At 34.7% G+C, this 25,122-nt stretch overlaps 1 protein-coding gene across 43 annotated transcripts in view; it reads right to left on the bottom strand.

Annotated features, from left to right (window-relative positions):
* RIMS1 (regulating synaptic membrane exocytosis 1) overlaps positions 1-25,122 on the bottom strand; it is a 477,491-nt gene that overhangs the window by 258,581 nt on the left and 193,788 nt on the right. For 40 of the 43 annotated variants that reach the window (XM_066253353.1, XM_066253373.1, XM_066253382.1 and 37 more), the window contains 2 exons: positions 14,046-14,259; positions 11,615-11,626 (listed from right to left, as the gene is read on the bottom strand). In XM_066253353.1, the coding sequence (XP_066109450.1) occupies positions 11,615-11,626; positions 14,046-14,259 (226 nt within the window). The remainder of the gene's footprint in view (positions 1-11,614; positions 11,627-14,045; positions 14,260-25,122) is intronic. The other 3 variants (XM_066253370.1, XM_066253421.1, XM_066253618.1) reach the window with 1 other exon arrangement.

Below are 25,122 nucleotides of genomic sequence, written 5' to 3'. Positions count from 1 at the left end.
CCTCAGGCACTAGAATGGCTCTGGTTGCAACAGAGCAATGCCCCAGATGGGCAGAACATCGCCCCCTGGTGGGCATGCCGGGTGGATCCCAGTTGGGCGCATGCAGGATTCTGTCTGACTGCTTCCCTGTTTCCAACTTCAGAAAAATACAAAAAAAAAAAAAAAAAATGCCTGAGGTAAGTGTTATTTCTTTTTCATTTTATTTAACAAAGTTAAAACTGTGTAGTTAATTCCTCTGCTTAAGTAGTTGGCTATAGCAAATATATACTCTCCGATTTCTTATTCAACTATATGGTTATAGTCATTTAATTTACAGTATACAAATGCAAATAACTTTCTATCACTGCATTTGGAAGATGATTCATATCTTTAATTTCTTATATTAAGATGATTTCTTCTGAACCCAATTGTTTTGTTTGCTTTCACATACAGCCTTAAGAAATACTGGTAGTTAATTTCCAATTGTGATACAAATATAAATGTCATGCTTAAATATATTTTGGAACAAGAGAAATGGCTAGCAAGAGTAAGTCTTAATGGCAGAATGCAAGTACATAACTGCTGTATATTTTTGCTTAGGAATTATATAATTTTTTCATTTTCTACTTAATGTAATTTCCTGTGACATTGCTGAGATGACCATAGAAGCAGTCTGGACTAAAACAATGAACGCTAGAGTGAAGACTAGGAAGTTTGTGTTTAGTCACAAATCCAACCCATCTTCCAGGAACTGGCAACTCAAACTATCTCTACTTCAAATCTTGTATGTAGAAAACGGTTAGTGCCCAACACCAGTCTCCTTACTGCTCAACTTAGACTCTGAGGATCCTTGTTAAGTTACTAACAGTAATCATTAAGATGTGTCATTGCAGATGTTGGAAGATGGGTTGTCACATCATAATCTGAAAATCTGAGTGTAGGCTAAGATTTCATCAAGGGAAGATGAATGAGAATTTGATCAAGGGACTTGTCAGATCTCAAGAAAACTGGAAATAGACTGAATACAGTTCTCCAGTGTTCTATCCACACTGATGTAATACAGAATGCATTTCCAAGAACTAATAACTTCATCATTTACTGTTTCAAAACATCTACATAATTATATTTTATTTAATTTTCAATTTTTTCCTACTCCATAGAGGTTAGCAACTTCTTCTGTAAAGGGCCAGGCAGTAAATATTGCAAGCTTTGCGGACTTTAAGATCTCTGTTGCAACTAACTACTCGAATCTATGTAAATATATAGATGTGCTTGCTCTACAATATAACTTTACTTATGGTATTGAAGCTTTACATAATTTTAATGTGTCACAAAATATTGGTCCATTAATTTTTCTCTCACCATTCAAAATTGTTATTTTTAGCTTCTGGGTCATTCAAAAACAGATGGCAGACAGGGTCTGGCCCAGAGGCGGTGGGCTGCTAACCCCTGTTTCAGTACAGTCTTTTGATCAATACTACCAATCAGCCCTGAGTGGAACAAAAGGAGTAATTAGTCTCACTGCATCATCAATTTTATCTACTGAATCTCTAAATGTAAATATTTATTTGTGGGAAATAATATATTTTTTCATAAGATGATTACATGTGAATAATTTAGCAAAATATCTGACACACTGTATAATAAGCATCAATAAACTATATATCATACATATATATAATAATCTGTATGGTTATATATAATACATAAGTAATTTTCTAATATATAATGCTTAAAAAACCTACTAAAAGAACTTATGTGAATGTATATATGTGCACATATAAGTGTATATGATTAGTTGTAGTGAATCATGGATTCTCGAGTATACAGCTCAACTGAAGTTCCTTTTGTAATAGAAATTATCCTAAGAACCATGAAATTTAAAACTAACTCTATGATTAGCACTTAATAGATGGAGGCTCTTAATATCAAATCATCAATGTATAAACTTTTTATTATAAGAAGTAAGATCTATAACATAAAACAAAAAAAGAAACCTATTTCTTTGGTAATATACTCATTATGATGCACATCCTTTGTTTCACTTTTAAATTATTAAAATGTCATTAAAATTGATAAATTAGAACATCATGAGTTAAAAAAATGAGAACAAGTTCTCAGGTAGATTTATAATTATCCTTTTATAGTAACAGTATTATAAAACTATAAATAATAAATTCACTTATTCTCTTCTAAGTTGGAGAGAGTTGCTTTTTAATAGTGGAAAAATATTAAACGTACATATAAATACTTAGATTCCCTTATTTTCTTTGAGTACCAAGTTTTATCTATGTATAGCATCTTACTAAAATCAGCACTCTGATATTTATTAAAAACATGATTCTGATAGCTCTTCTAGCTTGCATAATTTTAAGACTGCAGATCCAACATTCCTTTTCAAAGCTTCTCTGTATTTATATCTTCTAACTTCCCTTCCATCAGAGAGGAAGCATCTATCCCAATGCATAACACCTCCTTACCAGAAATGCTTATTCTATGTTTTGGTGCTTATTGAGGATATTATTCATGTTAATTCCTGTGTGTGTGTGTGTGTGTGTGTGTGTGTGTCAGAGACAGAGAGAGGGATAGACAAAAACACATGGACAGGAAGAAAGAGAGATAAGAAGCATCAATTCTTTGTTGCAACACCTTAGTTGCATTGCTTTCTCATATGTGCCTTGACGGAGGGGCTATGGCTGACCAAGTGACCCTTTGCTCAAATCAGCGACCTTGGGTTCAAGCTGGTGAGCCTTGCTCAAACCAGAGGAGCCTGCTCTCAAGCTGGCAACCTCATGGTTTTGAACCTGGATCCTCCACGTCCCAGTCCAACGCTCTAGCCACTGCGCCAATGCCTGGTCAGGCACATGATCTTATTTTAAATGTCACAAGCTCTGAGGGAGGAACTCTGGATTTTCAACTACATTGTCAACATTTTATGAATAGAAATTCTTTAAACTTCTCTGGACATACTTTTAATCTCCAATAAAAATTTTGAATATAATAAGTAACATAATTTCAGTGTGGATACAATTCCATGAAATAATGCAAGATGGAAATTACTTTGTATAACATTTAAAAAGTGCTAAACTAATTACAAGTATATTTTGGTTCATCTATACCAGTGTTTTTCAACCAGTGTGCCGTGAGACATGGTCAGGTGTGCCATGGGGAAATTAAACATGGGTCCCCAAACTACAGCCTGCTGGATACGGCCCACGGAGGCTATTTAACCGGCCCACCGCCAGCAGCCTCCATCCGAACATAAACATTCCCCTCACAATCCCTCCAGCTATCAGCCACAGGAAGAGTGGAGGCACAGAGAACACTCACTAACCAATCACCTTCTAGGATTCATCCCGATCACTAGCGATGAACCAATAGTAGGCCACCTCTCATCCACACCCAGGAAGGTCCCCGCTCGGGCTGCCGCGCACTTGTCATTGTGTGGCCACGGCGAGTAGTTGAAGCTGCTACTCCTCCCCATGGTCCCGATTTCTAATCCTGGTCAGGACTGCAGGTAAATGTTGCCACCACTAGATGAAGCCTCAGCCTCAGCTGGTTATGTCTATCCTGATGGTGTATATAGATATTTGACCTTTTTCTTTTTAAAAGAGGCCCCCGCAGAGGGTGATATCCAATGCATCACAATGTTATATAACTTTAAAGCTCAAGTTTGCTGATCTTCCTTTGGACAGTTTTTGGTTATCTGTTGCCAAGGAGTTCTCCATTCTGGCCAACAAAGCTATTTTGACATTGCTCCCGTTTTCAACCACGTATCTATGTGAGCTGAGCTTCTCAAGTTTGACTGCGATAAAAACTAAAAACAGAGAGAGACTGAGAACTGTTGAGGAAGAGCTTCGTGTGTGTCTTTCTACCATTCCTGCCAGGATATCCCTTTTGTGTTCATCAAAACAGGCCCAGGTTTCACACTAAGTGAGTATAAATACATTTAGAAACTATATTATTAACTATATGTATAATATGTACTGTGTTAGAGTGTCATTTTGTGTCATTTTGGTAGGTGGTGTGCCCCAGGATTTTGTAAATGTAAAAAATGTGCCGCGGCTCAAAAAAGGTTGAAAATCACTGATCTATGCTAACTTGTGCCAAGTCAAATTGTAATGTCCTCATTTTCTCTCCCATAATACCTTACTTCACCAATAAGAAAGCTGAAGTTCAACAATGGATTTATGAAATCCAAACATTTTTTCAAAATAATTTCATGATTTATTAGAAAACATTTACTTCTATTGTTCATATGATGTTTTATATTGTAATATTTCATTAAATATACTCATTATTAAAAAACACACTGCATATTACATTACTTTGTGTCTTTTCATGTATCTTTTTTTAAAAAAATTACTTATTTTTGAGAGGGGGTAAGAGAGAGAGAAAAGAGGAAGAACAGGAAGCCTCAACTCCTATATGTGCCTTCACTTGGCAAGCCTCGAGTTTTAAACCAGGGACTTCAGCATTCCAGGTCAATGCCTTAGCCACTGCACTCCCACAGGTCAGGCTTTTTATGTGTCTTAAATGAGAAAACAAAATGATCAAAAAGTGTCTTGCATTAATCATTTATTATTATGGCACTAACCACTAATCTGAAGTTAATATGCTCAAAGGATAAAGTTATAACAACGTCTCATCAAATAAAAAAGATAAAAAAGAAATAAATTATTTTAAAAATAAAATGATTCTGAAGTTGGAAAGTACAAAAACCAAAATGAAAAATTCACTAGAGGGGTTCAACAGTAGATTTGAGCTAGCAGAAAAAAACTAGTGAATATAAAGATAGATCAATAATGATAACATAGTCTGATGAAAAGAGAATAAAGAATGGAGAAAAAAAAGAATCAAAAAATAATGTGGGCCACTAACATGTGTAATAAAAGTTGCCATAATGAGAAGAGAAAGAAATAGACAAAAAAAATCTAAGCAATAGCGACCAAAAACTTCCCATATTTGATGGAAAACGTTACATATGCAAGAATCTCAAAGAATCTAACAAGAACACTTTAAGACCCATATTCAGACACAAACACATTTTGAAAGCCACAGGCAAAAAGAAGTTTTTGAAAGCAGCAAGATCACAATAAATGTACTACATGTAAGAGAATCTTAAGATTAATAGCGGATATTAAAACAACAGATGTTAGAGGCTGTGGAATAATATACTCAAGGTGTGAAAAGAAGGGGAACAAACCTGTCAAATAATAATCTTATATTAAGCAAAACTATCTTCCAAAATTGACAGTGAAATAATGACATTCCCAGATAAATAAAAGCTGACAGAAACCATTGCTAGAAGTCTCATCTTAAAGAAATACGAAAGTATATTCTTAAGGCTGAAAGTGGCACTAACCTGTAGTATGAATTCACATGAAAAAACAAAGGACTTCAGTAAAGATAATTGCATAGGAGGTAATTACAAAAGTATAATTTTCTATTTTTTATTTATTATCTTAATGATTTAAAAACTATAATTTAACCCAAAGGCAAGGGAAGTAAAGGCAACAATAAAGAGATGGGACTATATCAAACTAAAAAGCTTCTGCACATCAGAAGAAACTGAGAACAAAACAAAAAATCAGCCAACCAAATGGGAGATGATATTTACAAACAACAGCTTCAATGTCGGGTTAATATCCAAAACATATAAAGAACTGCAACAAACAAGCAAATAATTCTATTAAAAAATAGGGAGAGGACCTAAATAGACACTTTCCCCCAGAATAAATACAAATGGCTAACAGATATATTTGTATGAAAAAAAAAATGCTCATCTTCACTAACTATTAAAGAAATGCAAATCAAAACTACAATGAGATACCAGCTCACACCTGTTAGATTGGCTATTATCAACAAGACAGGTAATAACAAGTGTTGGAGAGGCTGTAAAGAAAAAAGAACCTTCATTCACTGCTGGTGGGAATGCAAATTAGTACAACCAATATGGAAGAAAGTATGGAGCCTCCTCAAAACATTAAAAATAGAACTACCATATGACCTAGCAATCCCTCTACTGAGTATCTACCCCCCAAATTCGAAAACATTGGTAAATGAAAACACATGCACTCCCATGTTCATAACAGCATTATTCACAGTGGCCAAAACATGGAAACAACCAAAGTGACCCTTGATATGAGACTGAATAAAGAAGATGTGGTACATATATTCAATGGAATACTACTCATCCATAAGAAATGGTGACATAGTGCCATTTACGACAACATGGATGGATCTTGAGAACATTATACTGAGCGAAATAGGTAAATCAGAAAAAGCCAAGAACTATATCATTTCATACCTTATGTGGGATATAAAACTGAGACTCATGGACACAGATAAAAGTGACGTGGTTACCAGGTAGAGGGAGCTGCGGAGGGGGAGGGGAATGGTATAAAGAAGGCCAAATTATAGAGTAATGGAAAATTATTTGACTTTCGGTGATGGGTATAACAACACAATCAATAATTCAAATGCTATAGAAATGTTTACCTGGGCCCTGGTCATTTGGCTCAGTGGTAGAGGGTCAGTCCAGCATGTGGATGTCCCAGGTTCCATTCCTGGTCAGGGCACACAGGAGAAGTGCCCATCAGCTTCTCTACCCCTCCCCCTCTCTCTTCTCTCTCTCTTTCTTCCCCTTCTGCAGCCATGGCTCAATTGGAGCAAGTTGTCCAGGGGCACTGAGGATGGCTCCATGGCCTCCTCCTCCACTGCTGGGAAGAGTTCTGTTGCTGAGCAACAGAGCAATGCCCCAGATAGGCAAAGCATAGCCCCCTAGTGGGCTTCCCAGGTGGATCCTGGTAGGGGTGCATGCAAGAGGCTGTCTCTCTGCCTCCCCTCCTCTCACTGAATAATAAAAAAAAAGTTTCTCTGAAACCTATGTACTCTAATTGATCAGTGTCACTCCATTAAGTTTAATTTTCAAAATAAAAATTTAAAGAAATAAAAAAATAAAACAAAAATTGTATTAGTATTAATATAAAAGTACTGTTAAGTCTGCAAAACACAGAAATCCAATGTATTTGACAAAATAATGGGATAAAGGAGGTAGGTAGAGGCAATCTGTATTGGAGTAAGGAAATGACACCAGACGGTAACTTGAACCTACAAGTAGAAATGAGGAAAACCAAAACTTTTAAATGAGAGCATTAATATAACAGACCTTATATACATTTGCTCCAATTTCTTCTATTCTTTAGAAAATATAAAATTATATAAAGTAATAATCATAACAATGAATGACTGGATTTATAACATATATAGACATAAAACATAATAGCATGAAAAGGGGGAAAAGGATGAATAAAACTCTATGGAGTTGACATTTACATGTTTCACTGGCTTTAAGGTAGTGTAAATATAAAATAAATTCTGATAGTTTAAGATCTGTATTAAAAACTTTAGAGCTCATCCGGTGTTCAAAAAGAAAAGAAAACAAAACAAACAAAAAAACTTTAGAGCTTCCAAGAAAAAGTACTAAAACAACACAGTTTAAAAATTTCTGAAATTATTAAAATATCACTAGAAAATACTCATTTAATGCAAAAGAAAGCAGTAAAGAAAGAACAGAGGAACAAAAAGTAAGGTATAAAAAACAAAATATAATGAGAGACATAAATACAATAATATCAATAATAACAGTAAATATGAAGGGATTAAAAATCCAATCAACAGCTGAAGATTGTCAGGCTGGATTTTTTTAAAAAAAGATATTGAAGGGGGTGGAGGAAGATATATTCAGTGGGACACTTGAATCTATGTAAACACAAATTAAAATCATAAATAAAAAATAAGATATTGAAGTATGTACTGTCTAAATGAGAAACATTTCATATTTAAAGAAAACAATAGGATAAAATTAAAAGGATGGAAATGGATATACCATGTAAACAGCAACCATAAGAGAGCTAGAGTGGCTATATTAATATCAGACAAAATAGGTTTTGCTCATGACTAATAATATATTTCCCACTAATGGCAGCAATAATAAGGGATCTATCTACTAATGAAATCTATTGAATGGCAGAAATCAGGAATATATTGAAAGCTGGGCATCAGACGGCAGAAAGTCTGGTTGTTAGTCTTTATGTGTGTCTATTTGTTTGCAGGGTCCCAAAAGCTCACATTATTCAAGGAAACGTCCCATGCACACTGAAAGAAGAACATCCCTTTCAAATCTGGACTAGAGTCTCCGTGTTAATTTTTGGATTATGGCTGAGTGGCAAACTGAAGTTGTAAGTTCCCTCTGCATGTATAAAAAATAGTCTTTTCAAATTGAAATAAATAATCTCTTACTTTGTGCATTCTTAGGGTTAGTTAGTCCAGACAAGATATTAGATTCCAAGTTATCTTAAACTTAACAGAGCTCCTGTTCTGATTGATTTATGTATATTAATAATAATTACTTACATAATTCTAACATAAGGAAAATAAAGAAAACTAGAGAAGAAACTGCACTTTTAATACTTTAAATATGCTTGCCTTTTTTTAAAAAAAATCTATCCTCAAAAAATTGAAGACTTAGATGCATTTTTGTACAAGAACCTAAATCTACACAATCACAGAGAACTCTCAGAAATATCAAACTTTGGCTCAAAACCAGCTTTATGAAAAGTGCAATGAGATACTATTTTATTTCACATGAAACATGACAGATATGGAGAAAAGAAAATAGGAAGACAAATATGGACAAGAATGTGGAGAAATCAGAATCCTCAAACGTGGTTGTGCAGAGAAATCCACTGTCAGATCATTCCAGAACAATAAAGAGAGAACATGAAAGTGGAGCCAGGCAAAATTCTCACAGTGGCTTTTTTAAAAATGAAGGTTGAAAATTATGATCACATGCTTCATCATGCCATGAACTAAATATGGGTAATTCTAGGAAGATTTTCATAATAAGAATAAATATTTAATGCAATCATGCAAATCATTTTTTAAAATGGTTATGATTCTATTGAATTGCTTATCTTTATCTAACCCTAGCAAGCAATTAAAAATATCATCATTTTGCTATTTAAGAGCAGTCTATAATAGTGAAATTCTTTATGCTGTTAAGAATTAATTATTCCATAGAGAACACCTTAAAATAAGAAGGCCAGTGACAAACTCAGCACTGTCCCATTTTACTCAACCCTTATCTTTCATGAGCTTTATGTACAAAATCATACTCGCTTTATCAACATATCAGCATGATTTATAAATGCAAACACCAATTAAAAGCCATGAGGAGCCAGTTTTAAAAAATCATAATTCATTAGTTATTATCTAAAAGGTATGTGCAGCTTTCACATTTTGAAAGATAAGAAAAGTAGATGGTGTTCTATTTTGCAGATTATTGTTGACATTCACTACAAAATACTCAACATAAAATCTGACACGTTTTTGTGAAAATTAAGATTAACTAGAAATGTAGCAAGTTCATTTTATAGTTGTTGTATTCACAAATCAATTACTGCCCTAAAAAAATACTGATGATAATCAGTAGGCATTGAATTTAGAAGATTCTATTCAGCTGGTTTATAACAGTAAAGTGTTAAATGTTATCAAAGGAGTTATCTAAATTCAGTACTATGCCAACAAATAGAGAGTAAAACAAAGACCAAAGCATTTTAAACTGGCTGTGGAAAACTCTGCATTGTTTCTGTATATTTAGGCATAAGAGAAATTAATAATCATATGTTTACCTGGGAGAGTATGCACTTGAATAAAATAATCTATTATAAGCTATTATGAATGTCAAATGCAAAGTCCTTCTTTATGATAGCTACTTCCTTTATAAGCAAGTACACAATCTTGCAAGATATCACTATTTTTAACTTAGCTAAGAGTAGTTTTAAAATAAAAGACTGGTAGGATGCAAAATATGTGATCAATAATACTTTTTTTCCAGACTTAAAAGGGATTCTTATGTGTTGGGTATGCTTAGATCTTCATATCATATACACTAGTATTTTAATTACAGTCATTCACCAATTTAAGACTAAGTAGAATTCATTAGTATTATATTGATCAAGAAGGAGATTGCTTTTAGGCAAGTTTCATTCGCCCTTATTTTCTCTTCCCTTTCCACTCATACCAACACACACACACACACACACATACACACACACATAAAAACTATAATTTCTCTTACAAGAGCTGGCTTCAGTCTCCTTGGATAAGAAAATCTACTGAACAACCTCAATAGTCTAAAAGCTTTTTAATGAAATTATGACATATGACAAAGTTAAAAATAAATGGTAGATATATGCATTCTAGTCAAGAAAAGAAAATAATTGAAAGTAATTGTATTTTATAGATCTTTCTATCCTAGTTTTAGTCTGAAAACCACAAAGTCCACCTGAATTCTCATGGCACTCAGTAGTCAGAAGAAGCACAAATAACCTACCACTGTGGTAAGTGCTGTAAAAAGGACAGTGAGTCTGGGCAGCCCCACAGGAGGAGCTGAAGTCTTAACACCAACTGTACGTAACACCAGCATTATTATTTACTTAAATTTTTATTTTTTAAGAGAATTGAAAATTATCTACTTTTAAAGTAGACTCATTCAAAGTAATAATATTCATGAAACCAAAGACATGACATTCTAGTTATATTTTTCCTAATATATTATATAGTTTACATTAAAATAATAGCCCCCCCCAAATGACCTCCTATACCATTAATGGTAAAGGTGAACACATTTAGTGAAAACAAACTACTCCATCTACCCGATATAATTTCAACCTGATTTCCTTTTCATAGGAAAAAACTGTTAAACATATACCAGCATCAAGTTTCAAAACACACTTAATGTTCAATTCAGTGTCATGTCTGTTACTTATGCACTATCATACATCATTTATACTTTAAAACAGTTGAACAAAGGCAGCTAAATTGATATATTAAACCCAAAATACTCACTGTCTCAATCTCATATTGGGAAATCAATGAGCTATAGTGGAATTGTAATTTACACAAAATAAATATATACAGTATGCACACAAAGGACAGGCTGACTGCGGTTCCACTTGGAACCTATCTTCCTGACTACAGCCTCTGTGGCTTCTAGAGCTGATAAGAGCTGAAAGCGACCTTTCCATTCCTCTGGAGTATGATTTCTGTGTGTGAGGGAGAAGGAAAGGGCATATGACAACTCCGCTACTTCTATTCTATAGAAAAGTCATTTTTTTAGCTCTTGATTTTAATTACATCCATTCTCTTCACTAAATCAGTTCATTCCATTTCTTCTGTAATCAAGTTTTAAATTACCTGCCTATGTATCTACCGAGTGCTGAGAAAAATAGAGACCCTTCGACTTTATTGTTCCTGACAGCAGATGGAATCATCAACAAAACTCAGAGAGCTAAGAAGACATATGAGTTCATAATGATTTAAATTATATTGTAATATTGCCATTCCCATGAGCTGAAACTACCAAGACTTGACCTATTAATTTAAAGCTCTCTAATGTTCCTAGGTGTTCATTTTATTATTATTTTCCTGAAAGAACTTCAAATGAGCTCTTCTTAGCATATAATTTGTTTGTGAAATATAGTGAGTAACAATTCTAGGTGAAACATTCACTTAATAAAGTTGACAACATTATATAACAAATGATAAAAAAGAAATCATGGATTCTAACCACTTTGTCCTCCTTTGGGAAAGCATCCAAGGAAGCAGAGTAAAGAGAGGAAAAAGAGGAAGAGAAAAACAAAAATAAGGCACATATTAATAAATAGATTTTAAGAAAAACAATTATGTATATGTCACTCTAAAGTGTTAAAACGCAGGTATGCTAAAAAGTAAATGTTTGCTCTTCCCCCCAAATAATCATTGCTTAAACTTTCATCAAAAATACATATATATGAATTCTTCTATATGTTAGATACCAAAGTTAGGAGTTATAATTTCTAAAATTTTAGAATTTGGATTATTAAATGTATATTTAAACTATTCTTCATATAGAAAGCTTAATTCACTACCATAGTCAGTCTACATATTATTGAAAGATATATTAAAATGCATTAATTTGTATGCATTGCTGTTAAATATTTATAATTACAAAATTAAGAAATCAAGAATGGGAAATGTTTGTAATTAGCAAAAGTGAAAAAAAATACTTCACTTCAAACACAAATTTTTACTCAGGCAATGTTTATTTGTGATAGACATTTCAACATTTAACTGTCATCCAAAAATATAACTTTCTACATTTTTTATTATGTGCAAGATTAAGTAGTTTAAGTTGTATTTTATTTTGTTTGTTCTTTTGAATATTTTTCCAAAATTGTATTTAGTTTAATACAGCTGGATGAACTACATTAAGGCAGAGTGTCTGCTCCAAAGCATTGCCTCCTAACTCAATTTCCTTTAAACACCTCTCCTTTTTAAAACATGAATGTGACCTTAATAATTTTAATGTATCAATGATTAACTCTATTTCTATTATTTTGCCTCAAACTTATAAAAGGAAGCAAGCACATTTAACGCTGTGGGCACTCAGCCAGCATTACTGTTCCCTAGAATATCATGCCCAGGTCTCACTTGAGAGAATTCATTCCTAAACAGTAACTTTAAAAAAAAAGGAATACTAAATAAGGGAAGATTAACAAATAGGCTTTGTGCACTTTTTATGTGCCAGACAATATCTTAACACAAGGTTATTCTAGAAAAACTTTAAGGTGGCATATGAAGATAACTTTTAGAAGAAAAAAATTAAACTTATGCGGCCATAAGAATAAAACTTAAAAACATGCATATCATAAAGACTAATTTTAATTATTTTAATTGAATTCTCATAACAACACATAGAGTAATTATTGCTATCTAGTTTCAAGGTAAAGAAGCTGTTGTTTAGAGAATATAAGTATCTTCCCAAGGACACAAAGGTAATAGTAGGTTCATCTTACAGTATAATAATGTAACAATTTTCCTGAATGTCTTAATTTCACTGAAAAATATTTTAGAATACCCTATTTAAAACTCAAATACACTACCAAAGGCTACAATGTGAGTCGGACATTATTTTAACTGTGATTTTCCAAAATTGACAGACAGAAAGAGTGCTTAGAGCTCTCCTATTATTTTTTAAATATACCTTGGTATTAAATTAAAGTTTACAGATGATTAGATAATGTTAAATTCTTTAAACAAACAATAGAAGTTATTTAAACTTCTTACACTGCAGACTTATATCAAAAAAATACTCACAGAGACATCCCTATAAATAATCCCACTGTACTAATATCAGGAATATAATAAAGTACTACATTAAAATGTATTCTAAATTAAATATTTACTAGAATTAACCTGGTATTTCACAAATTATAATACAGTTCTTTACATAACCATCTTTTTGCATCAATAATTTAAATATATTTAAAGTGCTGGCATAATGGAAGAGTAGCTGTTATTTAAACCAACTAAGGAAACTACATCTACATCAAATCAGACTACATCTCATAGAAAAGAAAGAAGAAGAAAAAACCCACACAAAACATATTTTAACATACTCTTTGAAAATCTGAATAATTACTATGAGAAAAACTTGGCACTATATTTCTTTAACATGATATGAAATTACTCTCATAAAGGTGAATCACAGTTTTATATACATATATTATAATCTTGGTTTAAATTTAATGTCACACAGTTTACTTTGTATTTTACCCTCATTCAATCCAAAACCAGTGTGGCAGAAACTAAAGTAAGGTTTTGTTTTATTTTGTTTATTATAAGAACTGGCCATAACTTTCAAGAGTTTTACAACTCATCATATTACATCTATATTTACAATATTCTTCAGAAAATTTTACTCCTACAGATAAATCGGTTGGTTTTGAATGGGAATCATTTATTAAGATACACACATATGGGAACTTTTAATTATTTTCATCACCACTCCACTACTGTGAACCTTATGAAAAACAAAAGATTAAAATGGAGAGAGGCCTATTTATGTGTACATTTGTGCACATATCGGCTCTCGAGAACACGCATGTGTTGTTTCTCTGGGGAAGCATCCAGATTGGTATCCGCATTCAGAATTTCTGTCATGCCCACAGAATACTCACGTTGTTCGATCGCAGAGACACTCGGCCTCCGCAGCGGGCACAGAATTTGGTGCGGCAGTAGGAGCAGAGATGGCCGCACCCATCAGCAAACTTTGTTTTATGACAGATTCCGCAGGTCGGAGCATCGTCTTTGTGCTCTCCTTGGTAACGCCGCGCTTCTTCCCCTATTTTTCTCACTTGCTCCTTATAGCTTTCAAATTGTTGATGCAATCTCCTGGCAAAGAGAGAATGGTAGCAAACTTAGTAAAATGATGGAAGACAAAAACAATTTTTTCCCTAACAGAATAAAAGTATAGCTATTTGAACTAAAGCAAAGCATACAAAACAACCTCCCCCACTAATCTTACCTATAAAGGTACGAAATGTAATAGCATGTATTCTATTAGTCCCGGATTTGCTTAGGAGCACTTCACAGACAGATGTAGATAGATTTCATATAATCACTGGTTGTTTTTTTCCCCAACAGGGGAATTCATGTATCCACTTCATCCCTCTCCTTTTAGACAGGTGGCCTTCAAAACTGGATCTTAACACTTTCCACTCATGTGTGTATACAACTGAAGCAAAAGTTACACAAAGCACTTAGCCTAACTATCTATGATGTACTCTGCTATTTTCTATCTTACTCTAAGTTTAATGCTCATTACTATTTTTAAAAAGTCTGCCATAGTAAATTGATTCCATGACCCACTATTTCTGCATGATCCATACTTGGAAAAAGACTGTTTTAAATAATGTTGCTAGGCAATTTGTCTTCCACAAAATATCTTCCTTCACTCCTATTCTTGGAGACCATTTATTCTGCATCAAGAATTTCATACAATAAACAGAATGATAGCTTATATATCATGTTTGAGCTTGTTAGTTCTCCCAAGTCACATTGAAAGTTCTAAGCCACACCTTGTAAATATTCAGATTTTTATATACCCACTTTTGCTTGGTTCTCTCTCAGATTATATGTATGAGGGTTTTACTATTCCTCATTGGTAACTACTGGCAGTGGGACAACCAAAGTCATTGAGGCAAATGATTTCCCATAAGAATATCCACATTTAGTATGATACAAGTTTCCTCCCCTCCCCATCAGTCCAAATCCATAACTCTATAATTGCTATAAGTAGAAACCATCAGCTCTGTTCTGTATAGAACAGTAGGGTATCCAGTGAAAGGGTGGCTCCCCATGAAAGGATGACTTAGTTTTGTAAATGAGAACTGAGAGAGTTGTTTTAGTCACTGGCTATTACATCAAAAGAGAAGCTCCTGGGAAGTGGCTAATCAAATGTATCCATGTATCTGAGCTCTTTAACTGGCTGTGGGTATTCCCTAGGACACAGAACACACACATGCTATTATTAATTCATGCAGTCAGCTTGACGCACCACATCCAACATAACTGTGGGGAACTGGTGCTCCCTAAAAACACAGCCAAGTAAGTGAAGTTCAAGCACTGCAGTTGAAGTAATTTCATTGTATTTTCCTTTTAACATCAATAGCTTTTAAGCAGAAATTTACTGATTATTTTTAAAATTCTGAAATCCCTTTCCTGCTTTGTCCATTGACAATTTTTTCTTATTTAATTCCCATATTTAAATCAAATATACTTGTGCTATAGCACATAAAGTAATTTAGAATCTGAAATCTTTCCAATTTAAAGACTAGCTAATTTCAATTCATAGAAAGATGTAGTGATATCTTATTTAATAAATGCAAGACTATTTGATCAATGTACTGAAGTTATTTGACATATTAAATATTTTAGAGTTTAAACACCATTAATTTAAGATCAAGTTCGTAAAAAAGAACTGTGGATATCTATTATTTCAAAAGCAACTACAAAAATAACAGTGAAAATCTTAAAGCTTTTATTAAAGATAATAGTTATTAAGGAGTAGAAATAAGAAAATATTTCAAATCAAAGATACATAACTAAGCTCTAAGTGTAGAGAGAGTCCATAAATAAATATTTATTGTGAAAACCACCAAATTAAATATACTTAAGTATAAAGGAGAAGGAGAAAGCTAGGCTAAGGAAAAGTTTCCCTAGGAACTTATTTTGTATTGTAGAACATGATTTAGTATGGGTGTTGGTAAACTTTATGGTAAGAGGCCAGGCTGTAAATATTTTTGAATTTGCAGGCTGTATAATCTCTGTTGCAACTCCTTAACTTTATTGTTGTATCATAGATGATATGCATAATATAATAAATGTGACTATGTTCCAATAAAACTTTATTACCAAACAGATGGTAGGCCAATGGACCGGTTTGACCACTCTTGAAAGGATATGCTTTATATTATACTAATATGTAATGGTTTGAAATTCTGTCTCTTCGTTTTGTTAAAATTCAAACATAAGACTTTTATTCATCCTGTGGAACCCAATCAAAAGGCCATCTTTTAGGAAACCTTTTATACAATCTACATGTGCAGGGGATTGACCATTGAGATGAAACCTAACTTTATTGTCACCTTATAACATTTCATTGGGTTATTGATAGGCTACTTCATTTTTGTTTTTGTTTTTTTTACATATACTATTACTATTTCTGTAAATGATACCTCTCTTCTGCCAAACACTGAACTGAATTAGAAATGCATAATTTAGCAAGAGAGTGAAGAAATATACCTCCTTAACAATAGCATATATATATATATATATATATATTTGTTTGTTTAATGGAAAAAAATATATATATAAGTACTTTTTTCTTGGTCTGTTTTAAAAAAATAATTTTATATACAAGTTTATACTGAGGACTAGTTATCCTGAAAAATTCTACTGCCACACATGCTGGAAAATTTTTTAAAAATAACATTAAGCCAGACCAGGTAGTGGTACAGTGGATAAAGCGTCAACCTGGGATGCTGAGAACCCAGATTTGAAAAGCTGAGGTCGCTGGCTTAAGTGTAGGTTCATCCAGCTTGAGCGCAGGGTCACTAGCTTCAGCGTGGCATCATAGACATGACCCCATGGTGGCTGGCTTGAGCCCAAAGGTTGCTGGCTTGAGCCCAAGGTCGCTAGCTTGAGCCCATGGTCACTGGCTTGAGCAAGCGAATACTGACTCAGCTATAATTCTCACCCTAGTCAAGACAAATATGAGAAAGCAATCAATGAACAACTAAAGTACTGCAACTATGAGTTGATGCTTTTCACTTTTTTCCCTTCCTTGTCTGTCCCTGTCTGTCCCTCTCTCTCTCTCTCTCTCTCCTTCGCTTAAAAAAAAAAGTAATTAGATGGCATAACTGGTCAATTCTGTTAAAGATGTTAATGCTGTCAAATAAATTCTTTTCAATTCTTATAGCACTCATTTGTTATTCAATGATATTTGGTGACATAGAACTGAATTATTTCTTTTCAATGTGAGACATTTCATACATACAAAGAGTATTGTATAACATACATGTAAAGTGTAAAGGAATAAAACATATATCATGCATCCACCACTCTATTTAAGAAATAAAACATTTCCAGTACCTTTGAGGCCTATAGTTGAAAATCATATCAGCATGAAAAAAAATGTATTCTTCATTGTGAGTACAATAAATACTTTACTCATCAAGTTTAACAAATTTATCCTGGACAGATATATACATATATAAATTTGTTGATAGTATTGTTCAAATCTCATCTATCATTATTTATTTTTGATATGTGTGCTCTATCAATTACAGAGAGAGGAGTAAAAATATCCTACAATGAAGGTAGTTTTCTCTTTCCTAGTAGTTTTATCAATCTTTGACTAAACATTATCATATGTAAACATGTTTAGAATTACCATGTACAACATGAAATTAATATATTTTAAATAATTGGTTACCCTCTTTATCTATAGTAATGCTTTTGCTTTACATATTATATGTTTGTTATTGTTGTCAATATTCCCCTGGGATATATTTTTTCAACCATTTATTTCAAACATTCTGTGCTTGTATAGTTTAGTTATGATTCCTCCAAACCTCGGCTAACTGGATTTTTCAAATCTAACATGATGGTTTCTGTCTTTTAATGGTGCTGCAGTCTATTACTCTCATTGTGATTTCTGATGTGTTGGATTGTTTATACCATTGTATGCCATAATTTCTAATTGTCCTGCTTTGTATACTTTGCTTGTTTCCATTTTCATCTTGTTTGGATTGATTTTTCTTTCTCTTTCCATGTTTTTCCCTCTACCAGTTTGGATATTATATACTTTATTTCCATTGTTTTTGGTGGCTATCTAACTAAAATTATTTTCAGTCACTTGTACAGAAAAACCAAAGAACCTCAAACATGTTGCCAGGGAAGCTCTTTGCTTCAAAGCCATGTTATGTCTCTAAATTACTGCTCTTATTTCATTTTTCTCCTTTGAGGATTGCCATACTTTCTCTCTAGCTCAAACACAAATTAAACATTTATTTATTTATTTATTTATTTATTTATTTATTTATTTATTTATTTATATTTTACTTTTTTTGAGAGAGAGAGAGAGAGAGCCAGACAGACAGGGACAGATAGACAGGAAGGGAGAGATGAGAAGCATAAACTCATAGTTGTGGCACCTTAGTTGCCATTGATTGCTTTCTCATCTGTACCCTGACCAGGGGGCTACAGCAAAGCGAATGGCCCCTTGCTCAAGCCAGCAACCTTGGGCTCAAGCCAGTACCTTTGGCTTCAAGCCAGTGAGCTTTGGACTGAAGCCAGTGACCATCAGATCATGTCTATGATCCCACACTCAAGCTAGCAACCCCACACTCAAGCTGGTGATAAGTAGATAATACTGATATTCCCATTTTATTGATGAGAAACTATTTTTTTTTGTCTTGAGCCTTGCCTTAACTTTCCATCCAAATATATCCTTCTGAATTCAGATTCTTCAGATCTCAAGTTGAGCTCACATAAAGTATGACAATAAATGTATAGCTTGAAAATAAAAGTTTTTCTCCACTCAGAAAAGTGTTTTCTATCAGATAATGTCAATCTTTGATTATGGCTAATGAACAAAAGCTGACCATGGAAAAGCAGAAGCTATGCAGACGAACTCACGCCATGGGACTTCTATGGAGCAGAGCCTTCCCTCCTGCTCAATATAAGCACACCCGGTTTTATTGTACTTTGCAGATATTGCTTTTTTATTGTTCTTGCGGTTGTTTTGCTTTGTTTTTTACAAACTGAAAGCTTGTGGCAATCTTGCATTGAGGAGATCTGCCTTTTTTTTTTTTCAACAGCATTTCCTGACTCTCTGTCACCTTTTGGTAATTTTTGTAATATTTCAGACTTTTTCATCATTGTTATATTTGCTATGGTGATCTGTGATTGGTGATCTTTGACGCTATTGTTGTAATTGCTTTGGGGTGCCACAAACCGCATCAATATCAGACGGTGAAGTTAATTGATAAGTATTGTGTGTGTTCTAACTATTCTACCTACTGGCCATTCCTCAGTCTCTCCCCCTCTCCTCAGGCCTCCACATCCCCTGAGAATAGGGAATTCCATAATACTGAAATTCAGCCAAGTAACAACTCTAAAATTGCCTTCAAGTATTTAAATGAAGGAAGAGTCACACATCTTTGTTTAAATCAAAAGTTAGAAAAGAATAATACAGGCTGAAGGCTAGACCCATTCTGTCAGTTAGCCACGTTGTGAATGCAAAGGCAAAGCTCCTGAAGAAAATTAAAAGGGCTACTCCGGTGAACACACTAATGATAAGAAAGTGAAACAGCATTATTACTGACATGGAGAAAGTTTTAGTGACCTGGACAGATCAAGTTAGCCACACATTCCCTTAAGTCAAAGCCTAATCCAAAGCAAGGCCTTAACTCTTAATTCTGTAAAGGCTGAGAAAGGTGAGGAAGACGCGGTGAAGCTATCAGAGGTTGGTTCACGGGGTTTTAAGGAAAGAAGCCATCTCCAAAACCTACAGGCTCAAGGCAGAGAGCAAGCGCTCACGTAGAAGCTGCAGCAAGTCATCAAGCTGGGATAATTAACGAAGGTGGCTACTCTATACAACATATTTGCCATATAGATGAAACAGCTTTATATTGAAGAAAAAAAAAAGATGTCGTCTAGGACTTACAGAGGTAGGGAGCAGAAGTCAATGCCTATCTTCAAAGCTTCAAAGGACAGCTGACTGTCTAATGCACCAGAGCTAATGAAGCTGGTGGTTCTAAGTTGAAGTCAGTGCTCATTTACAATTCTGAAATTCCCAGGGCCCTGAAGGATTATGTTAAATTTGGTCTGACTATGGTCTATAAATGGAAAAACAAAGCCTGGATTATACTACAACTGTTTACAACACAGTTTCCTGAATATCTTAAGCCCACTGTTGAGACTTACTACTTAGAAAAAAAGATTCCTATCAAAATATCGCTGCTCATTGACAATGCAACTGGTCACCAAGAGTGCTGGTGGAGATGTACAATGGGATTAACATTGCTTTCGTGCCTGCTAACAGGACGTCTAGCCTATAGCCCATAGATCGAGGAGTAATTTTGACATTCAAGTGTTATAATTTAGGAAATACATTTTGTAAGGCTATAGCTGCAATAGATAGTAATTCTTCTGATAGATCTGGGCAAAGTAAATTGAAAACCATTTGAAAAGGATTCACCATTCTAGATGCCATTAAGAACATTCATGATTCATGGTAAGAAGTCACGTATCAATGTTCACATGAGTATGCAAGAAGGTGATTACAACCCTCATGGATGACTTTGAGAAGAAGTTCAAGATGTCAGTGGAGGAAGTAACTGCAGATGTGGTAGAAATGGTAAGAGACCTATAATTAGAAGTAGAGCTTGAAAATGTGACTGAATGGCTACAATCTCATGATAATATTCTAATGGACGAGGAGTTGCTTCTTATGGGAGAGAAGAGAAAGCAGTTTCTTGAGATGGAATCTATTCCTGGTGAAGAGGCTGTAAAGATAGCCGAAATGATAACAAAGGATTTAGAATAGTAATAAACTTAGTTGAAAAAGCAGCAACTGTATATGAGAATGTTGACTCCAATTTTGAAAGAAATTCTACTGTAGGTAAAATGCTGTCATGTAGCATCACGTATCATATTACAGAGAAATCACTTGTGAAAGGGAAGAGTCAATTGATGCCACAAACTTTCTTTCTGTCATATTTCAAGAAACTGCCCCAGCCGCTCCAGCCTCCAGCAGCCACCGCCTACCTGATCAGCAGCAGCCATCAGTTGAGGGAAGACCCTCCGCCAGCAAGAGGACGGAGTTGTGGAAAGCTCCGATGCTTGTTAGCATTTCTTAGCAGTAAGTTATTTTTAAATTAAGTCGTGTGCATTGTTTTTCAGACATAATGTTATTGCACACTTAATAGACTACAGTGTAGTGTAAATTACTTTTATATGCACTGGGAAGCCAGAAAATTTATGTGCTCATTGTAATATTTGCTTTATTAGGGAGGGGAGGTCTGAAATCAAACGCACAGTATTTCTAAGGTATGCCTGAAGTAACTTCCATTAATTTTCAACTCTTAAATAATAGTATTTATTCCCAACTCTCTTTTTCTGAAATTGATATCAAGCCAATGTGTTCTCCTGAAAAAACTGAAAATGCTATCTTTATGATTGTGAATCTGGTGTTGGTTGCTTAACTGCCAGCACAGCTCAGACACGGGGTCTCCCAGAGTGTGATGGGTGGGCCGGCAGCAACAGTTCCCTCCCCAGGAGGCCACAGCAGGGCAGTGTGTAGGGACAGGCTTTGAGACTGAGTGATGGGAGGAAGGTCTCTATATTTTCACTTTCCCCATGGAACATCTTAGAGGGGAGTTCTCTTCCAGTCTCATGAAAAGTGGAAGAAAACTCAGTCCACAGAGTAGTTCTGGCACATGAAAGGCACCAAGGACTCTCCCAGAGGATGCCTCAGCTCTTTGCCGAGTGCTTCAATCCTCAGTTCATGAGCCCATCAAAATAGCCATCACTCCACTCTACCTGGACACACACCCTCCCTAGGTGGTCTGCAGCCACTTGTATCCTCCTCTCATATGTATCCAAAATTCCTTCTTGGTAATAGGCCGTGTTTATATTACCAGTTTGGACATACCAAAAGGGACAGAAGAAAGACTATGTTGTTTCTCAACTGAGAACTCTCCTGTATCTTCAAATCTTCACGGGCTTCTTTCTCTTCTTGTAGGTAGGACTCCCTTACTCTGCACTGAAAGAAAAAGTCCAACCCAAGTCCCGGTCAATCTGCCCATCTCATTTCCCAGTGTATTCCCCTTTTGTTAGCAGCAAACATTATAAAAGGAAAGAAGGAAGAATGAAAGGCTGGGAGAGGTGTGGGAAGGGAGGAAGGAGTCCAGTTCATTATCCCCACTTCCTGAAAATCCACTTGCTCTGAAATTTCTGCAATGCACTACTGAACTGTCTCTTAAAATCTAACCTTAATGCCCCTTTTACAATTTGTATTCCCCTTACATTACTCTGATATCTCACACTGTCAAGATGGTGTCCTCACAATAAAATACACTTTTGATATCAGGATACTGGTAGTGAAACCATAAACAGCATATTTATTTTTATTGTATCTGATGTTTTAATGCTTTAATCCATATCAAGTATATGACAGTGTTCTATTATGAATAATAAATGGAAATACATATTTTATTATATGGTATTACAGTAAATGCAGGGCTGCAAATGTAAAATCTTTCTGTGAAATTTATTTGTATATTTCAATTTTTAGAATTAAGACTACATTATTATTGATTAGCAAGGTTGACAAAATAAATGATCACATATCTTAGACTTAAATGATCTACAAGGAAATGCAGAGTGTTATAAAATATGCAATGCATCAAAAGAAAATCATTGATAGAGAAACTTTGGTTTTCTCCCTGGATGTTTTCTATTGTTTCACTATGTCATAATCGTTGTATTATTTTAATATCTGTGCACTCAATTCTAGAAAATCCGAGATTCCAGACGTAAACAAGTTGGGCGATTAATGCCATATATTTTTTAAAAAAAGATGAATGCTTAAAAATTTATATATTATTCTTTAAATGTCTAAAAAACTAAAATATCATCCTATACTGTGAGATAAGTTACTTAAACCGGAAATTATTACCAATGAATGAGTATGTGTTAATTATTTACTATAGATAAAGCACACAGAATGATGCTAAGCGACTGGTAATAGTGGAATGCAGAGAAACCTTTGTAATTAGCACAGCACCTCACTGATTTCTATTTTCTGTTTTTCCTTTCTCCATCCCCAAAGTGGTCAGAAGCTAGGAAACAATACCCCCTTTCATCCTGGCTTTCCTTTGGGAAGTCTAGGCTAGATTTTCCAGGAAGAGGAGGGGTTGGGAGCTAGCGCTTTGAAGTTTCAAAAACTTAAGTGGCAGGTCATGAGGGAAAGTGAGAGCTTCCTCCAAAATGAAGAGAGGGCCAGAGATCAGAGTAGTTTGCACATAACACCCAAAAATGGAGACTTGCTTTGGAATGTCAATAATGTGGTGGGAAGGCATGGGTACTGACAACAACAAGCGGGGCCTGTTCGCTCTCCCAACTTTGGGATAGAACACACAGAGTAGGGCACCCGGAAGGGCCCGTGAAGTTTGTGACATGAAGTTTAAGCCAGGCTAATTCTTAGAGTGTTGGATTAAAAGTCTCACAAACACCTAGAGGATGTCCAGGACAGAGCCCTGATAAGAACTAAAATGAAATGTTTGGCTCGTCTGATAGATTGGAGACTTACTTTTAAAAATGTTGATCTCACACTCTATAGTCAAAAATTCCCACTACACCAGCTCTAAAACACTGTTTTTGCTTTCAAGGAATGTGCAGTCTACTTAGGAGATAAGTTATATGTGAGCATAAGTTGGTAGTTTGTGGCAACATGTACTAAGTGACAAAGAATGGAAATATTGATAAATTGGTCAGTAGAGAGTACTAATTCTGGGTTAATTGATCAGGCAGCTTTCTTTCACTTAGTCCAAAGCATGCTACTAGATAATATGGAGCTTGGACTATTTCCTGAAATAATAAAAATATAGCTCCTGTTAGTATTTATAGAATAACTAAAGCAAACAAATAAGGAAGCATGCTAAGATAATAAAATAATTGTGAATGCTCTCAAAGTTCTCAGGAATGTAGATGAAATAAAATTATCTTTTAAAATCTGTGACTATCAGCAAATAAGCACCCAGTTTATCTATTCTACTGAATGACAGATCAATAATCATACATAAACGACTGTGAAATGAAAACATATATGCACTTAAAAAATGTTTTGTTGGACTCAAAACACAATTGCCCCCTTTTTAGTGAAACTGTCTCTTCAATTCTACTCTGTAACAGAGAGAAGCAGTAAAATTTTACCACATTTCCGTGATGGCTATTTTTTTTTTAATGACAATTGGGAATAACAGCCCCTTGTTTCAGAGCTGAACTGAAAATAATGAACATCCCAGTCTTTTAAGCTAAAATATTAAGCAATGAAATCTGGCATTACAAAACTGTTGGAAGGAGGAGAGAAGCAGAGTCTGGGTTTGATCTCTAAGAATAACGTCGAAACAAAAGCACAAAACCAGCTACTCAATAAGAAAGCTGCAAAATCCAAAAGGCACTCTCCAAATGGCTAGTGCTAGAATCCCACCAGCTCGGGTGCTCTTATCTGGAAGCCACACCAGAGCTACACTGAGCCTGCTGGAGGGAACAGAGACATGGCTGTCCGGTGTGCTGCTGTGCTCCTCGGCTAAACTCAACTTCAGGGCAACTCTCACGGAAGTAAGTATACCTGACTTTTGGAACCTAAATCACATCAGAGATTCCAGCTGCAAAAGAGTCCATAAAATTTAAACTTTCAATTTCTGGTTTCTTGTTTTTCAGGGATAGAGAAAGAGTCAGAGAGAGGGATAGATAGGGACAGACAGACAAGAATGGAGAGAGATGAGAAGTATCAATCATCAATTTTTTGTCGTGGTGCTTTAGTTGTTCATTGATTGCTTTCTCATATGTGCCTTGAGCACGGGCCTTCAGCAGACCGAGTAACCCCTTGCTCGAGCCAGCAACCTTGGGTCCAAGCTGGGGAGCTTTTTGCTTAAGCTAGATGAGCCCACACTCAAGCTGGCA

This window comes from Saccopteryx bilineata, chromosome 1 (assembly GCF_036850765.1).
Source record: "Saccopteryx bilineata isolate mSacBil1 chromosome 1, mSacBil1_pri_phased_curated, whole genome shotgun sequence".
In the NCBI taxonomy this organism is placed as follows: Eukaryota; Metazoa; Chordata; class Mammalia; order Chiroptera; family Emballonuridae; genus Saccopteryx; species Saccopteryx bilineata.
This window is presented reverse-complemented; position numbering and strand designations above follow the sequence as displayed.